The 12,744-nt window shown below is 44.9% G+C and overlaps 2 protein-coding genes across 3 annotated transcripts in view; one reads left to right on the plus strand and one right to left on the minus strand.

Moving 5' to 3' along the window:
- Positions 1 to 11,834, plus strand: part of ctu1 (cytosolic thiouridylase subunit 1 homolog (S. pombe)) — a 23,729-nt gene extending 11,895 nt beyond the window's left edge. The window contains exons 2-4 of one of the 2 annotated variants that reach the window (XM_038792650.1): positions 60 to 190; positions 6,231 to 6,738; positions 9,371 to 11,834. In XM_038792650.1, coding sequence (XP_038648578.1) covers positions 6,243 to 6,738; positions 9,371 to 9,900 — 1,026 coding nt within the window. In that variant the 5' untranslated portion in view covers positions 60 to 190; positions 6,231 to 6,242 and the 3' untranslated portion in view covers positions 9,901 to 11,834. The remainder of the gene's footprint in view (positions 1 to 59; positions 191 to 6,230; positions 6,739 to 9,370) is intronic. The other variant, XM_038792659.1, reaches the window with a different exon arrangement.
- On the minus strand, positions 8,846 to 9,179 carry LOC119963490 (60S ribosomal protein L38). Its single transcript, XM_038792692.1, has one exon. The coding sequence runs from the start codon at positions 9,115 to 9,117 to the stop codon at positions 8,905 to 8,907; it is 213 nt and encodes a 70-aa protein (XP_038648620.1). The 5' UTR covers positions 9,118 to 9,179; the 3' UTR covers positions 8,846 to 8,904.
- Positions 11,835 to 12,744: the final 910 nt, after the last annotated feature.

The raw sequence follows: 12,744 nt of genomic DNA on the forward strand, positions 1-12,744 counted from the left end.
TCTCCACAGGTATTGTCAGACCTGCTAAAATTTTCCAACATTTTCTGTTTTTGTTTCAGATTTCAGCATCTGCAGTCATTTGCTTTTATCCAGTTTGTGTCATCTCGCCTTGATTTAACCCCTGGAATCCAGATATCATTCTGGTAAATCTACTCTGCACTCTCTCCAAGTCTAATATATTTTTCCAAAGGTGGGTGCCCAGAGCTGTTCACAGTATTCTAGATGTGGTTTAACCAGAGCTTTGTATTGCTGAAGCTGGACTTTTGCCCTCTTGCATTCTCATCCTCTAGATAAAAAGATCAATATTCCATTCGGCCCTTTGATTGTTTTGTACCTCATGATGACATTTTAATGATCAATATAACTGGACTAAAAATTCTCTATTTAACTTTAATCATTTAGAAAGTAACCTGTTCTGACCTTTTCTATGCCCAAAGTGGATACCCTCACATTAACCTATGTTGAAATCTATTGCCACATTTTTGGCCATTCGTTTAATCTAGCAATATTTCTGTAATTTTACCTTTCCGTTTGCATTGCTTACAATAGAATAGAAATCGGACAACAGGGTGGAATAAACCAACAAGCAAAGTTACTGCAATCACAAAAGTTAATTTAATGGTTGAGAGGTCTACGATCTGCTTAACAGAAAACAGGGGGCTAGAGCCTCCTGGTTATCCAGATCATACAGGCCAAGGTAAAGCAGAACACAAAAACTTATGATAGTCACAAAATCTGTAGAAAGCTGAGAGGAGTACAGGGGTAAAGTATAAATGAAAATTAGGAAAGCAAAGAGAAAGTACAAAAAAATATTGACAGGTAAAATCCTTTTTTTAAAAATAAATTTAGAATAGCCAATTATTTTTTTTCCAATTTAAGGGGCAATTTAGCGTGACCAATCCAGCTAACCAGCACATCTTTGGGTTGTGGGGGTGAAACCCACGCAGACATGGGGAGAATGTGAGACATGGGGAGAATGTGGTCAGGTAAAATCCTAAGATGTTTTACCTATAAAATTTAAACGCAAGCGAATAACTAAGAATAAGGTAGAGCCTATCAGAGATATCAATGGTGGGCAGCAGGGTGGCACAGTGGTTAGCACTGCTGCCTCACGGCACCGAGGTCCCAGGTTAGATCCTGGCTCTGGGTCACTGTCCATGTGGAGTTTGCACATTCTCCCCATATTTGCGTGGGTTTTGCTCCCACAACCCAAAGATGTGCAGCTTAGGTGGGTTGACCACGCTTAATTGAAAAATATATTAATTGGGTACTCTAAATTTTAAAAAAGATGTATACATGGTAACTGGTGGGTTGATTCTGAAGATGTGGGCTGTGTTCTGTGAGTATTTTGTCTCTTGTCTTCAGTAAGGAGAAGGCTGATTCAGACATTCTAGTTAAAGAGGAGTGTGAAATATTAAATACAATAAGCATAGTCAGAGGAAGTACTGATGAGACAGGTATCCTTGGAGGTTAGCAAATTACCAGGACCAGGTGGATTTTTCTCAGCAACTACCTTTCAGATGGAACATTAGGGGTGGCAGAGTGGTTAGCACTGCTGCCTCACAGCGCCAGGCACCAGGGTTCGATTCAAACCTTGGGCGGCTGTCTGCGTGGAGTTTACACATTCTCGCCGTATCGGTGGGGGTTTCCTCCGGGTGCTCCATTTACTTCCGCAAAGTCCAAAGATGTGCAGGTTAGGTAAATTGCTCCTCGGAAGGGCAGCACCGTGGCGCAGTGGATAGCACTGCTGCCTCACAGCGCCGAGGTCCCAGGTTCGATCCCAGCTCTGGGTCACTGTCCGTGTGGAGTTTGCGCATTCTCCCCGTGTTTGCGTGGGTCTCGCCCCCACAGCCCAAAGATGTGCAGCGCAGGTGGTTGGCCACACTAAATTGTCCCTTAATTGGAAAAAATGAATTGAGTACTCAAAATTTTAAAAAATAGAGATTGGTCCATGGAATGAGAGGGTTGCCCTATGATAGGCTGAGTAAATTGGATCTATATTAACAGTTTTTTTAAAATGAGGTTAAAACCTACATGGGCTGAATTTTTCAGATGGCAGGAGCTCAGCAGGGAAACTCGTCCCCACTGACTCCGAAGAGGCTTTCAGGTTGGGGCAGGCCAGATCCCAGAGGTAATCCCGTTCATGCAATTTCACCCCTCCCCACCACAATGAGGTGAGGACCATAAAATTCAGGCCCAAAATTCTTTACATTTTTTTTTCTGGTTATGATCAGCGTAAACCTTCATTTCTTTTCATTCCTTTTTTTAAAAATAGTTTTATTCTCATCCTTTTTCACATTTTCTCTCAAATTTACACCCAACAATAATCAGTAACGAATGTAATGTCAATCTCCATATCACTAACAACAATCCCATCCTCCCACCAATCCCCGAAACATTAGCCTGCATTTTAACAGAAACAAATAACGAGGAATCAGGAATCATCCATAGTCACCATCAACACATACAGTTCCATTCCCCCCCAACTCTCCCAGGCCCAAAATTCTAAAGGGTCTTGACAGGGTAGGCACTGAAAGGTTGTTTCCCTTGGCTGGGAATCTAGCACAAGGGGGTACAGTCTCAGGAAAAGGGACTGATGATTTAGGGCTGCAATGAGAAATTACTTAATCCAAAGGGTTCTGAATCTTTGGGCTCTATCGAAGGCAGAAGCGAACAAGGGGCTGGACGAACTGTACACAGTTATAAACAACTACGAAACAGAACACCCGGAGGCCTTGTTCATCATGGCCGGGGACTTCAACAAGGCCAACCTCAGAGTGTACTGCCAAAATTCCACCAGCACATCTCCTGTCCCACCAGGGGCGACAACACTCTTGACCACTGCTACTCAAAAATCAAGGGCGCCTACCGTTCCTTCCCCCGACCGCACTTTGGGAAATCAGACCATAAGAACATAGAACATAGAACAGTACAGCACAGAACAGGCCCTTCGGCCCTCAATGTTGTGCCGAGCCATGATCACCCTACTCAAACCCACGTATCCACCCTATACCCGTAACCCAACAACCCCCCCCCTTAACCTTACTTTTATTAGGACACTACGGGCAATTTAGCATGGCCAATCCACCTAACCCGCACATCTTTGGACTGTGGGAGGAAACCGGAGCACCCGGAGGAAACCCACGCACACAGGGGGAGGACGTGCAGACTCCACACAGACAGTGACCCAGCCGGGAATCGAACCTGGGACCCTGGAGCTGTGAAGCATTTATGCTAACCACCATGCTACCCTGCTCCTTCTCCCTGCATACAAGCAGAAACTCAAGCAGGAGAATCCAGCTAAGAAGGTCGTGCAGTGCTGGTCCAAGGAAACAGAATAGCTCTTACGTGACTGCTTGGAGACATTGGACTGGTCCATATTTAAGAACTCAGCCACCAACTTAAATGAGTATTCCACCACCATCACATACTTCATCAGCAAATGTGTGGACAACTACGTGCCAAAGAAAGAAGTACGTACATTCCCCAACCGGAAACCATGGCTCAATCACGAGTTTGACTCCCTACTGAAGGACAGGTCTGACGCGTTCAAATCAAGTCTATACCTATGACCTATACAAGAAATCCAGGTACGACCTCTGCAAAGCCATCCGAGATGCCAAGAGAGAATATTAGACCAAGCTCGAGTCACAGACTAGCGTTACAGACTCTCGGCGGTTGTGGCAAGGCCTAAACAACATAACTGGCTACAAAGCGAAGCCGAGCAGTATCTCCAGCAGCAGCGCACCCCTCCCTGATGAACTCAATGCATTCTATGCTCGGTTTGAGCAGGAAACCAACGATCCGCTGTTGAGTCCCCCAGCAGCCCGTACCACACCAATACACACCATCACAGCTTCCAAAGTCAGATCGGCTTTCCTGAAGGTTAACGCTCGGAAGGCCACTGGTCCAAACGGGATCCCTGGTCGTGTACAAAGAGCCTGCGCAGACCAGCTGGCAGATTTATTCGCGGACATCTTTAACCTGTCCCTACTCCGCTCCGAGGTCCCCACCTGCTTCCGGAAGACCACCATTTCGGTGCCAAAGAAAAACCAGGCAGCGTGCCTCAATAACTACCGTCCGGCGGCCCTGACGTCAGTCGTAATGAAGTCCTTCGAGAGGTTGGTCATGAAGCGCATCACCTCCATACTCCCAGAACACCTTGATCCACTGCAATTCGCATACTGCCGCAACCAGTCCACAACAGACACCATCTCCCTGGCCCCACACTCATCCCAAGAACATCTCACAAGAAGGACTCCTATTTATTGACTACAGCTCCGCCTTCAACACCATAATCCCAGCCAAGCTCATATCAAAGATTCAAAACCTAGGACTTGGCTCCTCACTCTGCAACTGGATCCTCGACTTTCTAACCCACAGACCACAATCAATCAGAATAAACAACAACACCTCCTCCACAATAGTACTCAATACCGGGCCCCCGCAAGGCTGCATACTTAGCCCCCTACTCTACTCCCAGTACACACACGACTGCGTGGCAAAATTTGGTTCCAACTCCATCTACAAGTTTGCTGACGATACGACCATAGTGGGACGGATCTTGAGTAACGACGAGACAGAATTCGGGAGGGAGATTGAGAACCTAGTGGACTGGTGCAGCGACAACAATCTCTCCCTCAATGCCAGCAAAACTAATGAGCTGGTCATTGACTTCAGAAGGTACTATACACACCCCTGTCAGTATCAACGGGGTCGAGATGGAGATAGTTAGCAGTTTCAAGTTTCTAGGGGTGCACATCTCCAAATAACCTGTTCTGGTCCACTCACGTCGACGCTACCACCATGAAAGCACAACATACTTCCTCAGGCAACTAAGGAAATTCGGCATGTCCACATTAACTCTTACCAATTTTTACAGATGCACTATAGAAAGCATCCTATCTGGCTGCATCACAGCCTGGTATGGCAACTGCTCGGCCCATGACCGCAAGAAACCTCAGAGATTCGTGAACACAGCCCAATCCATCACACGAACCTGCCTCCCATCCATTGACTCCATCTACACCTTCCGCTGCCGGGGGAAAGCGGGCAGCATAATCAAAGACCCCTCCCACCCTGCCTACTCACACTTCCAATTTCTCCCATCGGGCAGGAGATGCAAAAGTCTGAGAACACGCATGAAAAGACTCAAAAACAGCTTCTTCGCCGCTGTTACCAGACTCCTAAACGACCCTCTTATGGACTGACCTGATTAGCACTACACTCCTGTATGCTTCACCCGTTGCCATTGTTATCCAGTTACATTGTGTTACTTGTGTTGCCCTATTATGTATTTTCTTTTATTTCCTTTTCTTTTCATATACTTAATGATCTGTTGAGCTGCTCGCAAAAAAAATACTTTTCACTCTACCTTGGTACACGTGACAATAAACAAAATTCAAATCCAAGAGGGTTGTGGATGCGTCCTCATTTAATACGTTTAAGGCATAGATGGACAGATCGTTAGCCTCTCAAGGAATCAAATTATATGGGGAGTGGGCAGCCAAGTGATGTTGAAGCCCAAGATCAGCCTTGATGATGTTAAATACAAGAACAGTGAAAAGGAAACATAACTTCTTTAACTCTTGCCGCTGAACCTGTTGCTTCAAGCTCCGCTCTAGGACTTGAACGTCAAATCTGGACTGACACTTCAGCGCAGTATGAATGGAGTACTTTTTCCCCAGCAACTGTCTTTCAGATGGAAGATTAGGGGCGGCACGGTGGTGAGCACTGCTGCCTTACAGTGCCAGACACCAGGGTTCCATTCCAACCTTGGACAGCCACGAAGACACGGGAGAACGTGTAAACTCCATACAGACTCCACAAAATCCACGTTTTGTGGAGTCTGCACGCTCTCCCCTGTCTGCGTGGGTTTCCTCCCACAAAGTCCAAAGACGTGCAGGTTAGGTAAATTGCTCCTAGGAGGGGTTATGAATTATATTATCGTCTACTCCTATCATCTATTATTCTCTTCAGTCCTGTGGATCATTATCTAGGAATGGATAAATTATTTAACTTGTCATGCTTTCCCCTAATCTAAGGTTTAGAAAATGATTCAACATCACAATCTAGATTTGTCATATATCCTGCAAAGCAGTGCGCTATGAAACAATTTGGGGTGGTCTTAGTAATGAAAAGGATATTACTGTAAATCTCTACAAATATTCAGGCCTAATTACTGCATCTCTGATCTACTCAATCGAGTTCACTTTTTCTTGCTCTTTCAGACCTGCTCCAACATGCCAGTTCCCTGTAGTGGCTGTGACAAGAAGGCGGCAGCTCTCAGGCGCCCCAAAACAGGCCACTCCCTTTGTAAAGAGTGCTTTTTCTGGGCCTTTGAAGAGGAGGTTCATCAGACAATCCTATCTGCAAAGCTTTTCCAGCAGGGCGAGACTGTAGGAATTGGTGCTTCTGGTGGGAAAGACTCAACTGTTCTAGCTCACGTTCTAAAACTCTTAAATGAGCGGTATGATTACAGGCTAAATCTGATGCTGATCTCTGTGGATGAAGGCATCACCGGTTACCGTGATGACTCCTTGGAGACGGTAAAGAGAAACCAGCAACAGTACGATCTGCCTCTCAAGATCGTTTCCTATGAAGAGCTGTATGGTTGGACAATGGATCAGATTGTGAAGAAAGTTGGCTTGAAAAATAACTGCACTTTTTGTGGAGTCTTCAGACGGCAAGCTCTTGATCGAGGAGCCATGATGCTGAAGGTAGACAAGGTCTGCACAGGTAACACACATTGACTTCCTATTCATCTTAATAATCTTTATTAGTTCGGACATGTACCAAATGATGCAGGAGGTAGACGAGGCCTCGGTGGAGCAGCTGAAGGGTAAATGGGAAGAGGAGCTGGGTGAGGAGATTGAGGAGGGGACGTGGGCGGATGCTCTGGAAAGAGTAAACTCCTCCTCTTCTTGTGCGAGGCTTAGCCTCATACAGTTCAAGGTGCTACATAGGGCTCGTGTGACCAGGACGAGGATGAGTAGGTTCTTTGGGGGCAAGGACAGGTGTACTAGGTGCTCGGGGAGCCCAGCGAACCATGCCAATATATTCTGGGCATGCCCAGCGCTGGGGGAATTTTGGAAGGGGGTACCAAGCACGGTGTCGAGGGTGGTAGGATCCAGGGTCAATCCAAGCTGGAGACTCGCAATATTTGGGATTGCAGTGGAGCCGGGAGTGCAGGAGGCGAAAGACGTCGGTGTTCTGGCCTTTGCATCCCTAGTAGCCCGGCGGAGGATTCTTCTTCAGGGGACGGATGCGAGGCCCCCAAGCGTGGAGGCCTGGATCAATGATATGGCGTGGTTTATCAAATTGGAGAGGGTGAAATTTGCCCTGAGGGGATCAGTACAGGGATTTTTCAAACGGTGGCAGCCTTTCCTAGATTTCCTGGCAGAACAGTAGGGAAAAAGGCCAGCAGCAGCAGCCCGGGGGGGTGGTCGTTTCTGTGGGTTGGGTTGAAGGGACGTGTGTATGTGTTCTTTGTTTATGACGGGCGTTAATCTATTTCTTCTTTTTTGTATTGGGGTTTTTTGTTTTTTCAGTTGTTAATATTTTCTGTTATTTTGTGAAAATCTGATTTAAAAAATGTTTTTTTAAATAAATCTTTATTAGTGTCACAAGTAGGCTTACATTACCACTGCAAATAGGTTGCTATGCAATTCCCCTAGTCGCCACACTATAGTGCCTATTCAGGTACACTGAGGGAGAACTCAATGTCCAATTCACCTAACAAATGCATTTTTCAGGACATGTGGTAGGAAACTGGAGCATCCAGAGGAAACCCACGTAGACACTGAGAATGTGCAGACTCCGCACAGACAGTGACCCAAGCCAGGAATCGAACCTGGCTCCCTGGCGTTGTGAAGCAACAGTGCTAACCACTGTGCTCCAATCCAGTGGGACTGTTCCAGCAAAGTAGAAAAATCGCAAGGACTTGGGGAATGTTTATGTTGAAAGGTGTGACATAAGTGTGGACTTTTGTGGAAAATTATGAACTGTTGAGTGGTACAGTACGATTCTCCAAATGGTCAGTTTTCCCACTATCGTGGGGAGCCAAGAAGCAAAGGTTTAAGGGGTGAGATGAAAGGGGAGGATTAAGAAACTAATGTGGGGTTATATCCAGCTACTGCGCACAGTTCCAAGTAGCTAACACAACACAATATGTAAAGAAACTTGGGACAAGATCACCCGACAAAGGTCTCAGATTAACTGGACCAAAAAGATTACAATGGTTTATAGACAGAGGGAGGAAATTGTAGCTTTGGTAATGCATGGAGTGTGAACCATCCTGAGATATTGAAACCTAAATATATAGAGAAGAACCTCACTATGATAGAGATGAGATGGGCTGTCAGGGAGCAATGGTCAATCCTTTACTGGAACTGAACTGGTCCCAGGCCACCCTTACTTACAAATCCATCTGTGTAGACATTGGAGTTAATTCATTGGGGCTCTGGGGCTGAACATGGATGGAGACATTAACGTTCACAAAGCAAGGGCAGCACGGTGGCGCAGTGAGTATCACTACTGCCTCACTAGGTCCCAGGTTCGATCCCAGCTCTGGGTCACTGTCCATGTGGAGTTTGCACATTCGTCCCGTGTTTGTGTGGGTTTTGCCCCCACAACACAAAGATGTGCAGGGTACATGGAATGACCACGCTAAATTGCCCCTTAATTGGAAAAACTTAAATTGGGTACTTTAAATTTATTTTTGAAAAACTTTCACAAAGCACAGTGGGAGCGCATTAATTCGTTAGTTGAACTTGTCCCACTTATTACATGATTCACCCCCATCCTTTGTGTAACATGTTTGAAAACACCTCCAATCTCACTTTTGTTTTGTAGTTTTTTTTTAATTCAATAAAACCCGAACAACATCTAGGAGATTTCAGCTCCTCACTTCAGCTCTTTCACAGCCAGACCTGGAGGCAGGGACTGTTTCAGTTTTTCAGCCTTTTCTTTATCTGTGATGACGAGTGTATATAGGTACCTGCTGCACCGCACTTTGAATTTTACATTGTCCTTGTTCTTCTTAATTTTCACAGATTTTGCATCCTTTCTTCTAGCTGTTAACAAGAAGTCTTTGATTTCTGCAATCATCCGAGGCATGGCTGCGAGGAGTCTAGCGGCTGGGGGATACAAACCGCACTCTCCGCCGTTCAGCCAGAAAGAGCCTCCAATCTCACTTTTAAGTGCAATAATAGTTGTTGAGTTATTTGGATGGCCACGGTTTGGTGGCCAGTTGGTGATATGAACTCCTGTTATGCTGCTGCACAGTGGTGTGTAATAAATGAGTGCATCTGTGGGTGTAACGGTTAATGATATCCTCCTTTCTCTCTTCCCCCCCCCCCCCTTCTACCAGGTCACAATGCTGATGACATTGCTGAGACTGTCCTGATGAATTTTCTACGTGGTGACATTGCTCGACTCCGCCGTTGCACCTCTATCATTACAGGCAGTGAGGGAGCCATTCCTCGCTGCAAACCACTCAAATACGCATATGAGAAAGAGATTGTGCTGTATGCATACTTCAAGAAACTGGACTACTTCTCCACAGAATGTGTGTATTCCCCTAATGCATACAGGGGCTATGCCCGTGCTTTTCTGAAGGATCTGGAGTCGATCCGGACCAGTGCCATCATGGATGTGATTCACTCCGGTGAGAATCTGTCTATAAAGGAGGATGTGAAGATGCCCACACAGGGAACCTGCACCCGCTGTGGTTACATTTCCAGTCAGAAGCTATGTAAGGCATGTGCGCTACTCGAGGGGCTAAACCGAGGGCTGCCTAAACTTGGAATCGGCAAACACCACAAATTGCACAACCGCTTGCTGAACAAGGAACCGCTTACGGAAGATGACAAGAAGAAACTCGGAGCAATTAATTTCTGAACGCACGCATTCATTTTTAAACTGCAGATTATCTGGCCATGGCCGATTTTAGATTGTTAACAAGCCAGTGACTAATGTGTTTACGACCAAGGTGGAAACTGTATCTAATCTCCATCATCAGTGCACTGGATAGAACCACTGATGGATTACCTTTAACCACCAAAAACATCACCTTTTTATCTTGTTAATGTGTGCCATTTTGCTGAGTATTATAAAGTGAAATTTTAGTTTTTAAACACTTTGGCTGGCAGTGCTATAACACAGATTAATTTTTAGAGTGATATGGAACCCAATGATAAAATGATTACGTCATTCTATACACTCTCTACAAATTCAACTTGGAAATCATAGAAATTCTTAAGTGTATTTGATTTTTTTTTATGTGCAATAGTTGATCAGTGCAATGTAATTTAAATTGGAATCTATATGTAAGCAAGACTTGTATACCAGATTTTTGATCATTGCAACAAAAAATCTTGTACCCAGGTTGTTAAGATGAAAATCTCCCCTTCTACTTAGAAGCGCCCACTGTGTGAAAGAAATTAGGTTGATCTCCTTTTTTATAAATTTAGAATACCCAATTTTTTTTTTCCAATTAAGGGGCAATTTAGCGTGGCCAATCCACCTACCCTGCACGTCTTTGGCTTGTGGGTGAGACCCGCGCAGACACGGGGAGAATGTGCAAACTCCACACGGACAATGACCCGGGGCCAGAATCGATACAGGGTCCTCGTCGCCGTGAGGCAGCTGTGCCAACCACTGCGCTAGCATGCCGCCCTAGGTTAATCTTAACTCGGCCCCTATTTTATGTAAACCCCGTGCACTAATATCTATTGTTTTGAATCTGAAGTAGCATAAAATGTAGCAAAGTCACTCGGAAGTAGTAAATGTTGCAGTAATGCGCTGGGGAGAAGAGGGAAGGTTTAGGATGTGCATTTTGGGCAGAGTAAGGGAGTGTCATTCTGTGCTAGCTCTGCTGTCCTTCTTGCAATCTGGTAATAAAATAATAATCCTTTATTGTCACAAGTAGGCTGACATTAACAGTGCAATAAAGTTACTGTGAAAACCCCCAGTCGCCACATTCCACCGCCTGTTCGGGTACACAGAGAATTCAGAATTGTCAGCTGGTACGAGAATTAAATCCGCGCTGCTGGCCTTGTTCTGCATTACAAACCAGCTGTCTAGCCCCACTGAGCTAAACCAGCCCTGGTAATGTTTGCTGCAAGCACTTACGGATTTTAAAAATTGGCAAATGGGTTCCCCTTGTTCATGCGGATGGGACATCCTCTACTCACGCAATCCAAATCTTGGATTGAGCTGATTTGGAGAATGGGTGAAGAAGAGGATAAATCAAAATGAATGTCAGCCCAGGCCATTTTGACACTTGGTTGAGTCATAGTCCAGGGGCAGCATGACTGGCTCGCATCCCAGCTACACGGTGGATGGAACTTTAAATATGGAGTCAAAGACTTAGTAAGAACTGAGTATTTTCGCCTTTGCAGACACTGTGTTCATTCTGGAACTCCTCGTAATCAATACTAGCTCATTGCAAAATTCACAGTTGCTGCAATAGAGGTGTTTGTCTTCTGGTTGAAACTAGGGCAGATTGGCAAATTGGGGTTATGACCACAATCCTATTGAGCTGTTTATGAAAAAGTATTTTACCAAATTTTAAATTGTTTTGTATTTCCTTTGAAATAACTGATTTTAGCCTTGATTTCCAGGAGAGTGGGTGGAGGGGATTCCAGTGATTATTGGAGGAATAATATACAATGATGTCTGCACTAAACTGTCCTGACTATGCAGCCCAGCGTGACTGTCAATTAAACATCTGTGTTTACCTCAGGTGCAGATGGTACAAAATCGATCCATTTAGTTTTATATTTATTGTCATCAATTTCTAGATTTATTTTAATAAAACATTTATGATTTAATAATGTAATTTGTTTTATACAAAAATATCAAACCAAACTGAGCCAGTAACCAACCTGTTAGAAACCTCCTATTGAATTGAGTTTCAGCCAAACCATTACTATTCTTGGCAAGTAAAGATCGACCATTCCAGAATTTGCTGCTTTTTTGCACTAGTTTGGCATAAAATTGGTGATTTGATTGTGAAAGGTCAAATGTTTGGTTTGGTAGGAAATTAAAATAATGTCACAGTTGGCAGTCAATTGGCTCCTCTTGGGGCCAGCCAAGAGGGAGTTTTTCTCTACAATCTACTTAGGCTGTACCCAAGCTGCAAATGCTGGTAATCTGAAATGAATTATATTCTATTCCCCGGTACTAATGTTTGTTGCCTTCAGAATTCAATAGGGAAAAAGTAAAATGAACCTCTGCTTAATTGTCGCAGCTTTCCAGGCATTTGTTTTCTGGACCTGATGTGCAGAAGGAGGCCATTTGGCTCATTGGGTCTGCATCGGCCCTTGGAAAGAGCATGAAGCCCACACCTCCACCCTATCCCCATGACTCAGTAACCCAACCTAACCTTTTTGGACACTAGGGGCAATTTAGAATGGCCAATCCTCCAAACCTGCACATCTTTGGAATGTGGGAGGAAACTGGAGTATCCGCAGGAAACTCATGCAGACACTGGGAGAATGTGCAGACTCCGCACAGACAGTAATCCAAGCCGGCAATCAAACCTGGGACCCTGGAGATGTGAAGCAACAGTGCTAATCACTGCTACCGTGCCGCGCCGAGTTAGCGTTTGCCATTAAACTTGAACTGTTTTGAAACCTTACATTTTATAATCCCAACAGTCTTTGTCCCATGAGCAGTCTGGAAGATAGTGCTATCTGGAGCAATGAGCTTAAGTTACAGTCAAAGTTGATGTAGCACTGC

Source organism: Scyliorhinus canicula, chromosome 1, assembly GCF_902713615.1.
Source record: "Scyliorhinus canicula chromosome 1, sScyCan1.1, whole genome shotgun sequence".
In the NCBI taxonomy this organism is placed as follows: Eukaryota; Metazoa; Chordata; class Chondrichthyes; order Carcharhiniformes; family Scyliorhinidae; genus Scyliorhinus; species Scyliorhinus canicula.